The sequence below is a fragment of the Chiloscyllium plagiosum genome, unplaced genomic scaffold (genome assembly GCF_037043375.1).
Source record: "Chiloscyllium plagiosum isolate Xiang-an unplaced genomic scaffold, Cpla_swu_hap1 HiC_scaffold_32, whole genome shotgun sequence".
NCBI lineage: Eukaryota > Metazoa > Chordata > Chondrichthyes > Orectolobiformes > Hemiscylliidae > Chiloscyllium > Chiloscyllium plagiosum.
In genome coordinates, this window is record NW_028270170.1 from 3,269,180 (window position 1) to 3,287,891 (window position 18,712).

Here is an 18,712-nt window from a genome sequence, read left to right on the forward strand (position 1 = left end):
AAATGAGAGCCAAGACTTGTGACTCCAAGTTACTAAGCGACTTGCTCTATTCATCGGATGCAATTTATCCCACTGTCACTCTAATCTCAAATTTTGGATAAAGACATCTTTGGAGTGCTGAATCTTTGGGACTTCAAAATATTAGAATGCTAATTCCTACCACCTAACAAACAGGAAATTGAAATTAGTTCAAGGAAGTTGGAATATAGAGTAGGTTAGAGCGTTTTGAGAAGATTTGTAGTTCAGTTGAGGTTCTGGATATAGGTTTGCTGGCTGAGCTGGAAGGTTCATTTTTAGATGTTTTGTCACCCTACTAGGTAACATCTTCAGTGAGCCTCCGGACAAAGCATTGATGATGATTCTTGCTTTCTATTTATATGTTTGGGTTTCTTTGGGTTGGTAATGTCCATTTCCTATGGAATGTCCATTTCCTATGGAATGTCCATTTCCTATGGAATGTCCATTTCCTATGGAATGTCCATTTCCTGTTCATTTTCTCAGGGGTGGTAAATCAAGTCCAAGTCAATGTGTTTGTTGATAGGAACTCTAATGCGTGTCTGTTTGGCTTGTCCTAGGATGGATGTGTTGTCCCAGTCGAAGTGGTGTCCTTCCTCATCTGTAAGTAAGGATACTAGTGACTGAGGGTCATGTCGTTTTGTGGCTAGTTGAAGTTCATGTATCCTGGTGACTAGTTTTCTGCCTGTTTGTCACAGTCATTGCATGGTATTTTGTAAATGACATTAGCTTTGCTTGTTGTCTGTATAGGGTGTTTCAATTTCATTAGCTGTTGTTTTAGTGCGATGGTGGGTTTGTGGGCTATGATGCCAAGGGGTCTGAGTCTGGCAGTCATTTCCGAGATGTCTTTGATGTAGAGGAGAATGTTAGGATTTCTGGATGTGTTTTGTCTGCTTGTTTGGGTTTGTCACTGAAAATCGGCGGACTGTGTTCATTGAGTACCCGTTCTATTTGAATATGCGGTATAGGTAATTTTCCTCGGCTCTGCGTAGTTCCTCTGTGCTGGCTCATTGAAATAATGTTCTAATACAATTTCGTTTGTGGATGTTGGAATGATTGCTTCTGTAGTTCAGTATTTGGTCCGTATGTGTTGATTTCTTGTAGACGCTGGTTTGAAGTTGCCCATTGGCTGTTTGCTCTACTGTGACATCTCGGAATGACAGTTTGTTGTTGTTTTCCTCCTCTTTAATGCATTTTATGCCAGTAAGGGTATTATTAATGGTCTTGAAGGTTTGATCTTCTGGTCTGCAGATTGGTACTGGAAACTATATCAGATTCTGGTGAGACCACATTTGGAGTAGAGAGAGCAGTTTTGGTCTCCTTATTGAAGGGAAGATATCATTCATTAGAGGCAATTCGCAAAGGTTCACTAGGTCTCTGATCTCTGACAGGAAGATTGTCTTATGAGCAAAGGCTTTCAATAATACCCTTACTGGCATAAAATGCATTAAAGAGGAGGAAAACGGGCTAGAACTGTTTTGGAGTTCAGAAGGAGAGATAACTTCATTGAAATATATGGGATTCTTAAGAAGCTCGACAGGGTAAATACTGAAGGGATGTTTCCCCTCATGGGAGAGTCTAGGAGCAGAGGACACAGTCTCAGAATAAAGAGGCACCAATTTAATGAGAGAAGGAGGAAGATCTTCTTTGAAAGGATTGAGTGTCTTTGGAACTCCTTTCCATACAGAGCTGTGGGGGTAGCGTCCTTATATAGATAGATTCTTGATCAATAAGGGTATCAATGGTTACAGGGTAAGAGCAGGGAAGTGAAGTGCAAAGTGTCAAACCAGCCATGATCCTACTCCACGTTGGAGCAGGCTCAAGGGGCTAAACAGCCCACTCCTGTTCCTGTTTCTTATGGAAGTCAAGTAGTCAACTCATTTCAGTCACGGAGTCATTGTTCAAACCTAAATACCCACCTGCTGCTTTTCCTTCTTGTTTACACCCACCACTCTATAGACGTCTTCCAGCAACCCTCGTTCTCTCGTTTCAACTGCACAGTCACCCCAACACCCTTCCCTCCATTCTTGTCCTTTCAACTCCCTGCATGCATTCTGGAAGCAATGCCAGCTGTAAGCGGTCCAGATGTGGGAGAAGGGAAGCTAGGATATGATTAGAGCAGGAGAAGTGGTGAAGGGCCATGATTAAACCACTCAAATGTTTTAGAGTCAGATGTACAGCATGGAAAGAGACCCTCCGGTCCAACCTGTTCATGCCAATTAGATATCCCAAACCAATCTAGTCCCACCTGCCAGCACCCGGCCCATATCCCTCCAAACCCTTCCTATTCATATACCCATGCAAATGCCTCTTAAATGTTGCAATTGTACCAGCCTCCACCACTTCCTCTGGCAGCTCATTCCACACACATACCACTGAAAAAGTTGCCCCTTAGGTCTCTTTTATATCTTTCCCCTCTCACCCTAAACCTATGCCCTCTAGTTCTGGACTCCCTGACTCCAGGGAAAAGACTGTGTCTATTTATCCTATCCATCCCCCTCATAATTTTGTAAACCTCTATAAGGTCACCCCTCAGTCTCCGACACTACAGGGAAAACAGCCCCAGCCTGTTCAGCCTCTCGCTATAGCTCAAATCCTCCAACCCTGGCAACATCCTTGTAAATCTTTTCTGAGCCCTTTCAAGTTTCACAACATTTTTCCGATAGGAAGGGGACCAGAATTGCACGCAATATTCCAACAGTGGCCTAACCAATGTCCTGTACAGCCGCAACATGACCTCCCAACTCCTGTACTCAATACTCTGACCAATAAAAGCAAGCATACCAAACGCCTTCTTCACTATCCTATCTACCTGCGACTCCAGTTTCAAGGAGCTATGAACTTGCACTCCAAGGTCTCTTTGTTCAGCAACACTCCCTAGGACCTTACCATTAAGTGTATAAGTCCTGCTAAGATTTGCTTTCCCAAAATGCCGCACCTTGCATTTATCTGAATTAAACTTCATCTGCCACTTCTCAGCGCATTTACCCATCTGGTCAAGATCCTGTTGTAATCTGAGGTAACCTCTTCAATCATGTTCCCATTGCCAGTTCTTAAATTGTATTAAGCTGGAACAGTGCTTGTATTGGGAAACTTCCTAGGATTATCCAGAATTAGTGCTAATGCAGGCAACTGCCCAGAATGCCACACTCTGCGATGTCATAACCTTTGACACAGCATCTGTGCATATGCAAAAAATGCTCTTGTGCTGTCACAAATAAATGTGGCTTTAAAGTAATGCCAGGAAAATTCAAGATTTACCATCAACATCCATTAAGGACATGACGTTAACTCTGTTGCAGTACCACAAGCAGCAGTCATGAGATGCAGGTGTATTCCAGAAATTCCAGATAACTTTTTTTTTGTAATTTCAGAGTCTTGGATTGGAAAGGTTACAGCATATTTGCAATAAAACATCACAGTTCAACAGAGTTCACCAAACCAATAACAAAAGAGGGGGAAGCAGGAAAGCACACTTACGTGAATGGGTAGACCATGGCGGCAACTGATGGTTCATCCCGTGAACAGACATAGTCAAAGTCCAGCATTCCTTGTACAGCTCGAGTCTGCATTCCCCAAATAATGGACTTGGTGTGGCAGCTAAAGAGTGTGGTGGCTTTACCTGAAAACCAGCAGCACAATTTCAGTGACATATGGTATCTTGAATGAGGTTTGCAACAAGGAGATAGGGGAAAAAAAAAGGATCTACAACAAGCAAAGCAGAAGGACTGAAGAACAAGAGAGGGGGCTGGAGAAGGGATATCAAAATTCTACCTTATCAGGAAAGCTGATGATCTATACATTAACTCTAACTCAATGGCTTCTTGGCCTGAAAATGTTCCACTGCACTGACCAGCTGTTACCAAGTATCTCACCTCTCCTCAAAGCATATTCAATCTTCTTTGCTTAGCTTAATAAAACAGAAATCTTACTTACAATTTTGTCATATTTTGGCTGTAATGTCACTACCACCTAGAAGGACAAAGGCAATGGATAAAAGGAAACATCTGCAAGTTCCCCTCCCTAACAGCATGGAGTGGTGGTGGGTGGTGGTTTTGGTGGGGGTGTGGGGTGGAGGAGGAAAGGAGTAACTACAGCAAACAGACTGCAGGGGCTCAAGGCAGCAGCTCATTACCACCTTCTTTAAGGCAATTAGGGATGGACAATAAAGCTGGACCAGCCAGCAACCTCAAATCCTATGAGTGAATAAAAGAAATGATTGAGGGATATGAGCTGTAACAATGTTATGCTCAGTTTTAAACTGTAAATATGGATGCTTACATCAAATCATGTGAATCACTACATCAATATGAGAGATAATTTACCCATTCAGTAATCTTTAGGAGTACATGGAACCTTGGTTCAAATGTATTTTCTTCTATCTTAAAATTGATTTGTCGAGGGGAGGGTGCAGATGCTATTTTGCTGTAAACCTGTGTATTTATTTTAAGTGCTTGCGTTAGTCATGGTGTTCGTTCTCAATTCAGTTGAAAAAAGTATGAGTATTAAAAGTCACTTTATCTTTTCATCATTGGTCTCAAGACAGATTTGGTCACATGGTGTCACCTTCAATCATTTGCAAAGACTTAACTGGGCACAGGCATGCCCTGAGCTAGTTTCAAGCTCCAAAGAAAATGCACCACAACTATGAGGGACAGTTCCCATTTGTTAAAAGTAGTACTGATCAGGAACTAATTTTTACATCACTCAAACATCCCCAGATTAACGGCACAGAGCACTTGGGAAAGAGGACAGAAAAGATTCAAAAGTCTCTTTGAAATACTCATTCATTGACTAAGTTTAAAGGAGGCTGGTACAATTATAGCATTTAAAAATGCACCTGGATGGATACATAAATAGGAAGGATTTAGAGGAATATGGATCAAGTGCTGGCAAATGGGACTAGATTAGGTTGGGATATCTGGTCAGCATGGGCAGGTTGGACCGAAGGACCTGTTTCCAAACGTACAGCTCTATGACTCTGTCTATGCATAAAATAGAAATGCCTGAAGTGGAAGCTAGAAGGGAGAGAGATCAAGTCTCTGTCTTACACTAGAGCTCACTTATTGTTCAGACTATTTAGTGGCCTTACTTCCAAAACATTAAACTTGTCTCTTTTGGATTTTTGAATTTTGGATTGTGTCTGAAGGGTTTCAATGATTAACCTGCAAGTATTTCTGTAGTATTAGAGAACTCCTGAAGTGCAATGGGGGATTTATAGTGGGAGAGTTTATGAGTTTCCAAGGTAAATGATTAGTTCATTAGACTTTCATATAGAAAGTGTTTTTTATGGACTTTGGGAAAGCACCCATAAATTAACAGAAAAAAGGAGTTTTTAGCCTCAGTTTTGGGCAGTTAATGAAGTCTTATCTGAAATTAGATGTGTAGAACTGTCGCTCGTGAGTGAGTGAGGTAATTTGGGACTGACAGAAAGAAGTTACCTCAATGTAAGGAGTTTAAAAGGTTTGGATCATTAAGTGTTTAGTTCAAACCCTGAAGTTATTTGAAGCTAAAAAAATCTAAGATCAGTCATATGAAGGCTTCAGGAGGAGGCTATCACATTCTCAGATCAGGACCTTGAAGCCACATCGAAATTAAGTCTCAGGTGTGAAAGAGAAGGCAATTCTCTCTAGTGGGAGCACTATAGAAGGGTGTTGTTGGGATTAACAGCGTTGTACTGGTGTTCTTTAAATACTTAAATCATTCACTTGGTTGGATATAAATATCTAAATGCTTGCTTTATTCTTTATCTTCATTTCATTTGCATAATAAACTTTGTTTTACTGTTAAGCCAGAATCTGCAGCATTGCAATTTTGTTTGTCAATGAAAAACAGGCTTAAAATTTAAAAAATGAAAGATGATCCATCGAGCTAGATTTCAACGATAGATCGGACTTGTCCAGTAATGACATCAGCTGGGATTGCAACACTTCACAGACTCCACTAGACTTGTGTTTTATTTTCAGATTTCCAGCTTTTTCAATCTATTTCTTGATTGCCATTCACCAATTTTCCTGCGAAGGGAGCGTGGATGGAGGGCACCCAAAAGAATGAGGAACTGTAGAGGATTTGGCACTGCATAACGTGGCTTTAAACTAGCAGATAGTAGGGCCAGTGTCAGCAGTGATGGAGAGCTAATGGTCCAAATCAGGTAACACTGGGAGAAAAGGGAGACATTAAAAAAAAAGGGGGAATTTCATCATATGAACACTTCACAATAATTCAGAAATTCCATCCTGGTCATAGTTCCCCTGTCTCCTTCCATGAAGGGCTGAGGGAAGACAAAGTTTATCAAATTAAATCAAGTCTTGTATTATGATGGCAACTTTTAATTTTAAACAAAGAATGAAACCAGCAGTTCACAGAACTGTTCATTAGCATCAGTAAGGAGATATTCCAGAAAGGTTGGATTAACAGTGTACACATGGTGCTAACAAAACTCTTCAAAACTTGACTTGAGAAAACAAAGCCTTCTAGAAAGGTTTGCTGTGAGAGGATTCCACAGGACTCAGACTATGAAAGCAGGGGTGGTTGTGGACATGTAGCTATAAAGGCAGTCAAGAATTCATCAGCAATTGCTGCAGGAAGGCTAAGCTCACACACAAGCTATTTTGACTACTCTGGTTCCCAGCTGTGCCCCATTAAATGGACAGAGCTTAGAACCAAAATATTGAATCATGCTGGAGTTATCTTGCTATACATGGCTCTCGTGATTCTACCCTACAAACAGCAAGCTGCAAAGAGTTAATGCTTCATTATATTATAAATTCAGAAACAAAAAGATATACTCCATACAAAATGTTTAAAAGGAGTGTGTCAAGGAGGGTTTAATGCATTTGATTCCCAGCTCCCCTCAGGTAAATAAACACACCTGAGATTTTCCCACAGGTTAATTTTATCTCTGAAATCAAATGAAGCAAAAACATTACAGCTGTCTGCTGGAAAAGCAGCATAATAAATAGCAACCATACACCTTTCATGAACATACATTTATCCGTCTGTTGCCCTCCTACCTCTTTTCTTTTCTTGCCTTGCCTTTCCTTCTGTCAAAGAGATTACCAACAAAAGAAATGCAACACATAGTAAGATTTGTTAAAAAAAACATCACTAGCTGACACACCCTTCCCAGTGGCACATCATCTCCCTTTTGACCAGGAATACACATTCCCCCCCCCATGGCCATCATTACAAGCGAATGAAATGAGGGCCATTCCAACACAGCAATGCAAGGCAGTTTAACCTCAGCTTCCAAAGCAACCTGAACTAAACAACACAACTTGGAAATGTTGTACATCGGGTAGAGGACTATGCTCTGATGGGACACTGGGCAAGTTATAAGAGACAAGTTTAAGAATAGTAAATGGCATAAAAAGGGACTGTTCAGTCCTTCATGCCACTTTAGAAGTAGTTAGTCATCCAATTACCAATCATTTGAGGGTCTTCCCTCAAAGAAATTAATTGGGGCATTATCCACATTGCATAAATGATGTTACACCTTGGGTTGAAATTAAACATCTGAAATTTACCCAAATACCAGATGAAGAGGGTATAACCATAAAATTGGAGCCAAGCCATTCAAGTGCAATGGCAGGAACTATTACTTCACATGCAATAATGGAAATCTGCAATTTCTTTCCCCAGAAAGAAACTGAATTCAATTTAAAAAAACTTGAGCCTTGATGCAAGGGTTACAGAACAACGTTAAATAAAAGTCCAGAATTTATTCAGCTAAATGCAAAGCATAAAGGGCTCAATGACAAATCACCTCCTCTTATCTCAAATAAAAATCTAAGTGGTACCAGGATCATACAGAAATCACAACCAAGCAGCCAAAATTTATTCAGTATTACATTTGAACTAGCTTTTAAGAATAAACATCAACTATGCCATTCACATTACATTTTAAGTAAGGAACCAACATTCTCTTTTTCCAAGTTGGCTTCTTTCAGTTTAAAAGAGACCAAAGAAATGTGAAAAAAATATAATTTATAACTAAAATGAGTTGCTGACAGAGGTGCTTCTGCAAGCTCTTAGGTCTCGTTTTGCTAAAGAAGCACCATGAGCCACTGAGCCAACCTAATGTATCTGCATGCCCAGTGACAGAGGGTGAAGTGCACGTCATACAAAGACGTCTATCACCTTCAGCTGCACCAAAGTGAGCAAGGTTGATATCTGCTATCTGCTTTTGAGAGTCTGGTTTCAGGAGCAGATTGAAACAACAGGACCTCCAATCTACCCAAGCTCAAGTGCTTTCGACTGCAGTAAATGTGAGAAGTGAACCCTCATTAACTGGCTTAAAACAGCTCCCTTCAAATCTTGCTCCCTCCCAAGAGGAATAAGACAATTCACATCATTTGTCTTATTTGCACTGGACCTGGAGCAAAAGCCAAACAAGTATTTGCCTTCATTTTAACGTGCTAATTTGTAACAATGCAGGTTATGTGCAAGAACAGAACTGTGAGGAAATTAAAACACTCAAAATAGTTGTCTTCATTGTGTAAATTGTTATATAATGATATATAATTGTTATATAATGCACTGTGCTTTTTGAAGGCGGCACCAGGCTCCACACTATTTCTGTCTAACATTGATGCGTTCTGAACATTTAGCTCAATATTTCCAGTATAACAAGTTTAACGTGTGTGTAAACCAAGGGAATGATATATTGCATTGAATGTCACAGATTACCAGGTAATTATGAGCCATGTACATCGTTGAAACACTGGCAAATGAAAAATAAAAATAAAACAGTTGCAAAAAAAAAAATCAAATAAAAATTAGGCAATAGAATTAATACATGTGGAGATTTTGTAGTATGGATCATTTGTTAAAACTGGAACAGCATTGAAAGAAAATGGAAAGAAAAACACAGGAAAATAAACTCAATCTGTAAAGATTTAAAGGGAAAATAAATAAGTTAAATACTTTAAGTGATCAGCACAAGACACAATTAACATTGGACAAAAGTGACACAAGACACACGGTATTGCAAAGAGCTTCAGTGAGAGGGAATCAAAGATATAGAATGCGAAGCAACGTAGTAGTAAAGCTGAATTGACTGCATTGAGCCTGTAGAAGGTAAAGGTAGTGAATATCAAGAGTACTGATCACCCTGACATTTAAACTGAGGGATTCTCCCCACAAACAGCAACATATTCATTCCCCTCCCTAGGCCTTTAGAAATGTCAGCAACCCTTGCTAGAGAAAACAAAGCTTGAGCATGCAAGTCAATGATAAGGCTAAAGACTTGCAGAGAATACAATGCGGCTCCATGATGATTTTCTCCGATGAAATAGCAAAGAGTTGGAAAAAAAAGAAAGGGGCCGGAGTAGGATGAGTTCAGGAAATCGATGAGGCAAATAACAGATCAGCAACACACTTAGAACAGAGGTGTTTGACATAAATAACTAACTGCTCTGTGAAAGGGATGAAAGTTTACTAGGGATTACCCTTGCACCAATGGTGGCCATGCCAGGGTTGCAGGATTTGAGTTATAGGGAAGGCTGAATAGGCTGAGGTTGTTTTCCCTAGATCATCGGAGGCAGAGATTTATAAAATTATGAGGGGTATGGATGGGGTAAGTAGACAAGGTCTTTTCCCTAGGGTGGGGGAGAGTTCAGAACTAGAAGGCATTGGTTTAGGGTAGGGGGGGGAAATTTAAAACACACTTAAGGGGCAACATTTTCCACACAGAGGGTGGTACGTGTATGGAATGAGCTGTCAGAGGAAGTGGTGGAGGCTAGTACACAATTGCAACATTTAAAAGGCATCTGGATGGATATATGAATAGGAAGGGTTTGGAAGGATATGGGCCGGGTGCTGGCAGGTGGGACTAGAAGGGTTGGGAGATCTGGTCGGCATGGATGGGTTCGACTGCAGGGTCTGTTTCCGTGCTGTACATCTCTATGACTAAATGTTGCAATAGGTTTATGCAAAACAATCAAAGACTGACTTCAACTAATTAACAGCAATCTTAAAAAGAAAACTGCCCAAGCTTTGGAGCAATGAATCTGTTAAATTCCATAATTTGGAGTCTAACATTTCCCATATATTAGAAGCTTGCCTCCTATATAACAAGCTACGATGTGGTTACAGCCCGGCATTTATTGATTTACCGTGCGAGATGGTCTGCTTCAGGCTCATCGATGTTCTGTTAGTGTCGTCAGATTTGGAATCAGAGAAAGAAGCAGTTCTGCTGGGGGCTGGAGTCTGAAAGCAAACAAAAAAAATGTACATTCTACTTACGGATGCAAAAATTGCCAGCCAATCTGTCCATTAACAACTGTGATTCAAATGTTGTAAAGAGGTCATACTGGACTCAAATTAATTCTCTCGTCACAGATGCTCCGAGAACTGAGTTTTCCAGCATCCTCATTATGATGCTTTTATGCATGTTCCCTCAAAGAATTCAAATAAATTTGAGACATAATTTACCCTTCATGAAGTCATGCTGACTCTGCTTGAGCGTATAGATTTCTGAACATGCCATTACAACCTAGCATAAACTCAAGCATTTTCCCAAAGTGTTAAGATAACTAGCCTATAGTTGCCTTTTATGCATCTTATTCCCTTTTTGAAAATCAGTGTTACATTAGCAGTTCCAACACTACTCCAAAAGAGGAGTGCAGGGCAGCACGGTGGCTCAGTGGTTAGCACTGTTGCCTCAGTGCCAGGGACCTGGGTTCAATTCTTGCCTCGGGCAACTGTCTGTGTGGAGTTTGCACATTCTCCCCATGTCTGCATGGGTTTCCTCCCATAATCCAAAGATGTGCAGGTCAAGTGAATTGGCCATGCTAAATTGCCCATAGTGTTAGAGGCATTAGTCTGGGGTAAATACAGGGAATGGTCTGGGTGGGTCGCTCTTCGGAGGGTGGTGTGGACTTGTTGGGCTGAAGGGCCTGTTTCCTTACTGTAGGGAAAATAATCTAACGATTCTTGGAAGATTACTACCAGTGCAGCCACTGTCTTTGTAGGTAGTCCTTTTAACATTCTTGGATGCATCTCATCCATTCCAGGAGTTGCATTCGTCTTTAGCTCCATTAAATTTCCCTAGTATTTTGCTCTAATGATAAATTAGTGTAATTATTTCCTACCATTTTTATCCCTTGATCATTTAGTATTTTATGAATGATATTTGAAAGCAAGGCTTTAGAATGGGATGAAGCCAACCATAGTTAACCAAAAGAACAGAACAGTACACGTACTTCGGCTCTCGACGTTGTGCCGGCCTTTTATCCTACTCTACGATCAGACTAACCTACATACCCTTCATAGTACTATCTTCCATCTTCCATGTGCCTATCCAAGAGTCGCTTAAATGTCCTTAATGTATCTGACTCTATCATCACTGCTGGCAGTGCATTCCACACACCCACCACTAAGTGTAAAGAACCTACCTCTGACATCTCCCCTAAACCTTCCTCCAATTATCTTATAATTATGCCCCCTCGTGATAGACATTTCTGCCATGGGAAAAAGTCTCTGGCTACCCACTCTATGCTTCTCAACATCTTGCACACCTCCAATCCTCCTTCGCTCCAACAAGAAAAGCCTGAGCTCCCTCAACCTTTCTTGTTAAGACATGCCCTCCAATCCAGGCAGCATCCTGGTAAATCTCCTCTGCACCCTCTCTAAAACTTCTACATCCTTCCTATAATGAGGTGACCAGAAATGAACACAATATTCCAAGTGTGGTCTAACCAGGGCTCTACAGAGCTGCAGCATAACCTCACAGCCTTTAAACTCAATCCCCAACATACATATGCCTTCTTAACAACCCTATCAACCTAGGTGACAACCTTGAGGGAATCTATGGACATGAACCCCAAGATCCCTCTTCCTTCACACTGCCATGAATCCTGCCTTTAACCATGTATTTTGCATTTAAATTCGACCTTCCAAAGTGAATCACTTCACATTTTTCCAGGTTGAACTCCATCTGCCACTTCAGCCCAGCTCTACATCTTGTCAATGTCCCGAAGCAACCTACAACAGCCCTCCATACTATCCACAACTCCACCAACCTTCGTGTCATCAGCAAACTTACTAACTCACCCTTTCACTTTCTCATCCAAGTCATTTATAAAAATTATAATAAAGAGCAGAGATCCCAGAACCAAGCCCTACGGACCACCAGTGGTCACCAAGCTCCAGGTTGAATACTTTCCATCTACCACTTAGTAGTAAAGGATCCCATCAAATTAATTGTAAAAACATATGTAGCAAAGATTAGTGTTAAGGTAGTGGATTAGGAGCATTTCAAAGTCAACAAAAATGAGCAAAACAAAAAAAAGATTATGAGTAAACTTGCAAATAGTAAGATGGACAGGAGTATCTTTCAGCACAAAATGGAGAGTCCAAAGTGAGCAATGGCCCTTAGAGAATAAAACTGGGGAAATAAAAATGGGGAGCTAGAAAATGGAAGAGGAGGAGTTGAATAAATACTTGTGCCAGTTTTTGTGGACAGCACATTGGCTCAGTGGTTAGCACTGCTGCCTCACAGCGCCAGGGACCCGGATTCAATTTCGCCCTCGGGCAACTGTCTGTATGGAGTTTGTACATTCTCCCCGTATCTGTATGGGTTTCCTCCGGCTGCTCCCACAGTCCAAAGATGTGCAGGTCAGGTGAATTGCCCATGCTAAATTGCCCATAGTGTTCAGGGATGTGTAGGTTAGGTGCATTCGCCAGGAAAATGTAGAGTAATAGGGTAGGGTAATGGGACTGGGTGGGTTACCCTTCAGAGGCTCGGTGTTGGGCAAAATGGACTGTTTCCACACTGTGAGGTTTCTATGATTCAGAAAACACCAGTAGTGGCACACTTGACTGCTGCATGCTATCACTGCTGACATGGAGAGTAGTAGAATTTAAACTGAAGATTTCCCCTTCCTAGAGTCTTACTTCCCCACTGGGATAGATCTTTGTTGTGAGCCATAACTCTCTTCATAAACTTCTGCAACCGATCCTTAATCATCTTTCCTGCTCAATTCCTTTCCCAGTCTACTCCACCTAGATCTGTTCTTATTCCTTTACAAATACCCTTAGTTAAGTGGAGCACAGTTGTTTCCAACCCAAGTTATTCCTTCTCAAATCAAATGCTAAATTCTACCATGTTACGGTCACTAGTCCCTCAAGAAATCTTTTATTCCAAGGTCATTTATTTATCCCATCTCATTACACATCACTGGATGCAAAATAACCTGATTTCTGGTTGGATCCACTTTTTTTTTTTAAAAAATTCACTCATTGAACATGGTTTTGCTGGCTTGACAGCGTTTATTGCCCATCCCTGGCTGCATTTGAACAGAGTGGCCTGCTAGGCCCTTTCAGAAGGCAGCTGAGAGTCAGCCACATTGCTGTGGGTCTGCAGTTACATGTAGGTCAGACTGGGTAAGGACAGCAGATTTCCTTCTTAAAAGACATTAGTGAACCAAATGGGTAGTTCTGAAAATAGGAAATGGTTTCATGGACATTGGTAGGTTCTGAATTCTAGATTTTTTTTTATTAAATTCAATCCTGCCATGACCTGGGTCTCCAGAAAATTAACCGAGTTTGTGGATTAATAGTCTTTGCCTCCGCCAAAATCATTACATTATTGTAGGAAACTGCCTCAAAATATAGTATGACCTCTTCCACACAGCTACCTCTGCCAATCTGACTTTATTAACCTACATGATTTAAGTTATCTAGAATTAATGTGCAGCCTTTTACCATGCCCTCATTATCACCTGATTTATTCGATGTTACAGGACAGCTAATGCTAGTGGATTATTGATTACTCCTACCAGTATTGTCTTCCCCTCATTATTTATCTCCATCCATATGGATTGTACATGGCCCAGAGAAAGATCATCACTTGCTATCGTACTTTTTCTATGCCGTATAACCCAAGCTACCTCATCACTCTTTCAAAATGTCTCATACCCTTGATTATTTAATTCCCAGCTTGGATCTCTTTGTAACCCATAAATCACACCCATTAACCACTACTTATAGCATACATTTACTTTTTTCCTTCCAAATGCTACATGCATTCAAATAGAGCTATTAATTTTGCCTTTTTCCCAATTTTCTCCTTTAACTCAATTTATTGTTGTTTTTCGATATTTATGTACACCGTCCTTTCCTGTCTTACTCTAGATATAGCTGTCCTGTAAACCCTTTTGCTTTGCTAGCCTATAGTTCCTCTCACTAATCCTTCCTCACCACTCCTAATTAGTTTAAAAGCAGAGTTATTCAATTCGCCAGGCCACTTTTCAGATTGGTATATTTTCCAGATTTCAGATCAACTAAAAACAGTACAACCCCACACCTCCCCAATTCAGAATTTTCACACCTGTTCTCTATGACCCCAAATTGCTTAAACAGCTTAATCAATTAGATTACTCTCAAAGCTTTTGCACTTAAGAGAATATAAGCCTCGGCCAATGGCTCTTTTGATACAATAGTAGAGTCCCTACCTTTTAAACCAGGATATCCAGGTTCAACATGCTGCAATGGTGTGGAATATAATCTCTGAATAGGTAGATTAGAAAATATATACAAACCTTGTCCATCATGACCTCATGCTCATCCCTTATTCATTGCTCCACAAATACCAATAAATGAGCAGTCGCAACCTCCTGATTACAGCACTATCGTTCATCAATTTTAAAATCAAAGCAAGCTAGCAGATAAAAAGACACACTAATTATTTAAAATACATCTTTATTTTAAGCTGCTGCACTTACTGACGGACTGCCGCTGGCATTTAGCAGGAAGTTGGCAGTGTGGGCAGCCATGGGTGGCTGGTCAGGAATGGTTCGGTGACCCAGTGCCATTCCCACAATTGCAGTCATGTGGGTTTCTGTTCCAAAAACATAAATTGGAATTCCAGTTGTCTTCCCTGTAGACAGAGGTTAATTGGTTAGGACTAGAACAATTGGAACTTGATCACTTTAAACTATAACGTGAATAAACTAATCCAGTATTCTAGAGTGGGAAGCAGGTAAGGGCATAAATAAGAGTTAATAGGAAAACATTGCTTTTTTGAAGTCAAAGCAATATTTTGGAGGAGAAAGCCAATATGCCTTCATTTATCTTATAAACTGCACTGATCAAACAGTGACACAGCCAATGTGGACACATTTAATTAGTGGGCAAAATGGATCCTCTGCATACTCCATTGGCCATTCAGTGTTGCATGCAACACTGTTACGGTTGAGGAAAACAAGCTGTTATTGTAGTTTCTCCTTCACCCCCTCTCTCTCTAGATTGGTGTTCCCATCCTGGGTTGATGGTCTTATCATTCTCAAAGTGGACAGGAGGCCTATTCACATCCCTTCTGGATCCTATAGCAACATAACTTTGCAAAAGGTGCCTCAAGTGAAGTCACCCAGGTTTATTTGAAGATATGCTAAAGGAATCATAGCTATGAACTAACATGCTGAAACTTTAATATATGACATGTACACTATGGAAGAGGTCCTTGTGCCCACCAAGTCTGTGCCAAAACTGCGTAAACCTAACTAGTTCCACTTTCCAGTACTTGGCCCATAACCTTGAATGTCATGATATTTCAAGTACTTTGTAAAACTAAGCGGTTACCTACTTCAACCACCTTCCCAGGCAGTTTTTTCAGACTTCTACACTTTCTGGGTGAAATATATTTTCCTCAATGCCCCTCTAAACTGCCTTTCACCTTAAGAGTGCCCTCCATCGACACTAATTCAATTAAGGGGAACAATGCTTTCTATCCACCCTGTCCATGTCCCTCAATCTTATACACCTCGATCAGGTCCCCTCTCAACTTTCTCTGCTCCAAAGAGGACTCTAGCTTATCCAGCCTCTCCTCATACAGAAACTGCTCCATTCCAGGCAAGACCCTGATAAATCTCTTCTACACCCCACTCTCCACTCCAGTTCCATCAGAACCTTCCTGTTCTTACAATCAATGCCTTGACTGATAAAAGGCAAGTGTCCAGTATGCAGCACAGGTTTGACAGATAGCTAATAGTTTGCCAGCTCTGCATTTTTTACCAGATATACCGTTGGCAGTATTTAGCTACATAGAGTCAGAGGTGTGCAGCACAGAAACAGACCCTTCGGTCCAACTCGTTCTTGCCAACCAGATATCCTAACCTAATCTAGCCCCATTTGCCAGCACCTGGCCCTTATTCCTCTAGACCCTTCCTATTCATATACCATCCAGATGCCTTTTAAAATGTTGTAATTGTACCAGTTTCCTCTGATAGCACAGTCCATACATGCACCACCCTCTGCAAGAAAGAGTTGCCCCTTAGGTCCCTTTTAAATGTTTCCCCCCTCACCCTAAACCTATGCCCTCCAGTTCTGGATCCCTCACCCCAGGGAAAATACCTTGTCTCTTGGGATTTTTTTTTTTAAAAAACAAGTTGTCAAACCTCACCAACTTCACCCATGACACGGAGACCCTCTTGATAATTGGGTCCACCTCGCCTAACGAAAATGGAGACATTATGATTCTGCAGCGGAGTTTGGTAGTCCTTGATTGCACGTACTATGCCCTAGGATTGGAAATAAGAAAATTAATAGACATCAAGATGTTTCATCTTTCATACAAAAATTAATTTAATCAAGGAAGCTTTACCAGAAAAGATCTCTGTTTAGCTACTGACCTCGATTCCTCCAATTCAAGAACATTCATCTTTTTGCCCCCAAGATCACAGGGTTTCCTGCCATATTATTTTGACTAATGAGTCCAATCTTTCCAGTGATTTATGTTGAAGTATTAGGATCAGTATTTTTTACTTGTTCACGGGATATGGGTGGCATTGGCTCAGCCAGCATTTACTGCCCATCTCTAATTGCCCAGATGGTAGTTAAGAGTCAACCATATTGCTGTGGAGTTGGAGTCACAGTCCAAGAAAGAACAGATTTCTTTCCCAAAAGGATATTTATGAAACAGATAATCTTTGTTTTAAAAAAAAACAATAAAAAGTGGTTCCACGATCATCCTCAGGCTAGCTTTTTTAAAAATTCCAGATTGTTTTACCGAATTAAAATTTTGCCATCTGCCAGGACATTAGCCTGGGGTTTAGGGTGACCACCCTGGGTTACTCTCCCTCCACTGTAGGATGGTTATTTAAAAGCAGGATGGATATCAATGATTCATAGGAATGTTGACCAGTCAGAGATGGATCATCTGAGGATGGCAACAGACCACCCTCCCTTCAGGGAGCCAGTCTGCTGACTCACCAAGGAAAATTTTAGACCTACTTAAAGTGACATAAGCAGAGACAGCAATCCTTAGTAAAGGTTCAGAAATGTCCTAATGTCCTTCACATTGAAAGAGCATTTTTCTTTGCTCATAAAAGTCACCCACGTCATGTATAAATCCATTAGTTTAATCACTGTCTTCAAAATGTATTTTACTCTGACTGTTTGAAGTCAGTTTAAGAGGGTCGTAACCTAGGGAAAAAACAGAGAATGCCAACAGCCAAAACAGCATCAGCCTATTAATTAATAGCTGCACCAACACGAGTGGAATGAATAAGCAACTATGTAAGGCTGAGTCAAGTCTGCCAGACTTGATATTATATGAAGAAATAAAATGAATTTGGTTCCATTGGGTTTTGTGTGAAGCATAAAAGGATCGTGCAGAGTAGTTACAGCAAATAACCTGAAATTATCTAAAACGTTTACATATAAGATATGATAATGGAGCAAATTTTACTTTTCTGGATGAACTAAGTCAAGTCAGATACCTTTAAGCCTGTAATTATCATATGAATTAATGACCAACTAGATCACTGGACAGAATTACTTTACGCCAAAAATAATCAGAATTGCAAAATATTTGCAGTCCAATTAGGTAACTCAACCAATTTCATCATTAGATTAGATTAGATTACTTAGTGTGGAAACAGACCCTTTGGCCCAACAAGTCCACACCGACCCTCCGAAGAGCAACCCACCCAGACCCATTCCCCTGCCCCTGCATTTACCCCTTCACCTAACACTACGGAGAAACTTAGCATGGCCAATTCACCTAACCTGCACATTTTTGGACTGTGGGAGAAAACCCACACGGACATGGGGAGAATGTGCAAACTCCACACAGTCAGTCGCCTGAGGTGGGAATTGAACCCGGGTCTCTGGCGCTGTGAGGCAGCAGTGCTAACCACTGTGCCACCGTGCTGCACTTATTTCCACCCCTCGCCATGCCACTCCCATTCATCTCTCTCAGAGACATTAAGCATACTTAACCAATTCCAATGTCTCGTTCACTCTCCACACCATTCTTACTATTCGAATGCCATCTCCAACCTTCCACTTTTGATGCCATAGCCTCCATCCTTTCCCCTGATTTCCCAATTCCATCATATTCCCATTTGGACCCTGACTCACTAACCCTATCTCCTGAAAGGAATAGCTCCTTGGCTGACATACTGAAATTTATTTAATCACGATCCAACTGAATCTGTTATGCCTGAAGTAGCCTCCAAGGCAGCGCTGACTCTCAGTTGAACTGGAACTCCACTTGAGGAAAAGGATGCGTACCTTGGTTAATCCTGCAACAATTCTGACAATTACTCTCTCCAATATCACATCCATTCCTTTTATGACACTCCCTCCAATCCATCCATCCCCTCCCAAATTCCCTCTCCCCAATCCTTTTCTCTTTCCCCATCCTCTCTATTGGCATCCCAATCCTATGCTATTCTCACTCCTCTCATAGTTC

General features: G+C 40.9%; 1 protein-coding gene across 6 annotated transcripts in view; it reads right to left on the reverse strand.

Annotated features, from left to right (window-relative positions):
* aclya (ATP citrate lyase a) overlaps positions 1-18,712 on the reverse strand; it is a 76,247-nt gene that overhangs the window by 21,262 nt on the left and 36,273 nt on the right. For 4 of the 6 annotated variants that reach the window (XM_043674724.2, XM_043674723.2, XM_087977712.1 and 1 more), the window contains 5 exons: positions 16,418-16,535; positions 14,742-14,896; positions 10,131-10,224; positions 7,029-7,058; positions 3,496-3,637 (listed from right to left, as the gene is read on the reverse strand). In XM_043674724.2, coding sequence (XP_043530659.1) covers positions 3,496-3,637; positions 7,029-7,058; positions 10,131-10,224; positions 14,742-14,896; positions 16,418-16,535 — 539 coding nt within the window. The remainder of the gene's footprint in view (positions 1-3,495; positions 3,638-7,028; positions 7,059-10,130; positions 10,225-14,741; positions 14,897-16,417; positions 16,536-18,712) is intronic. The other 2 variants (XM_043674726.2, XM_043674727.2) reach the window with 2 other exon arrangements.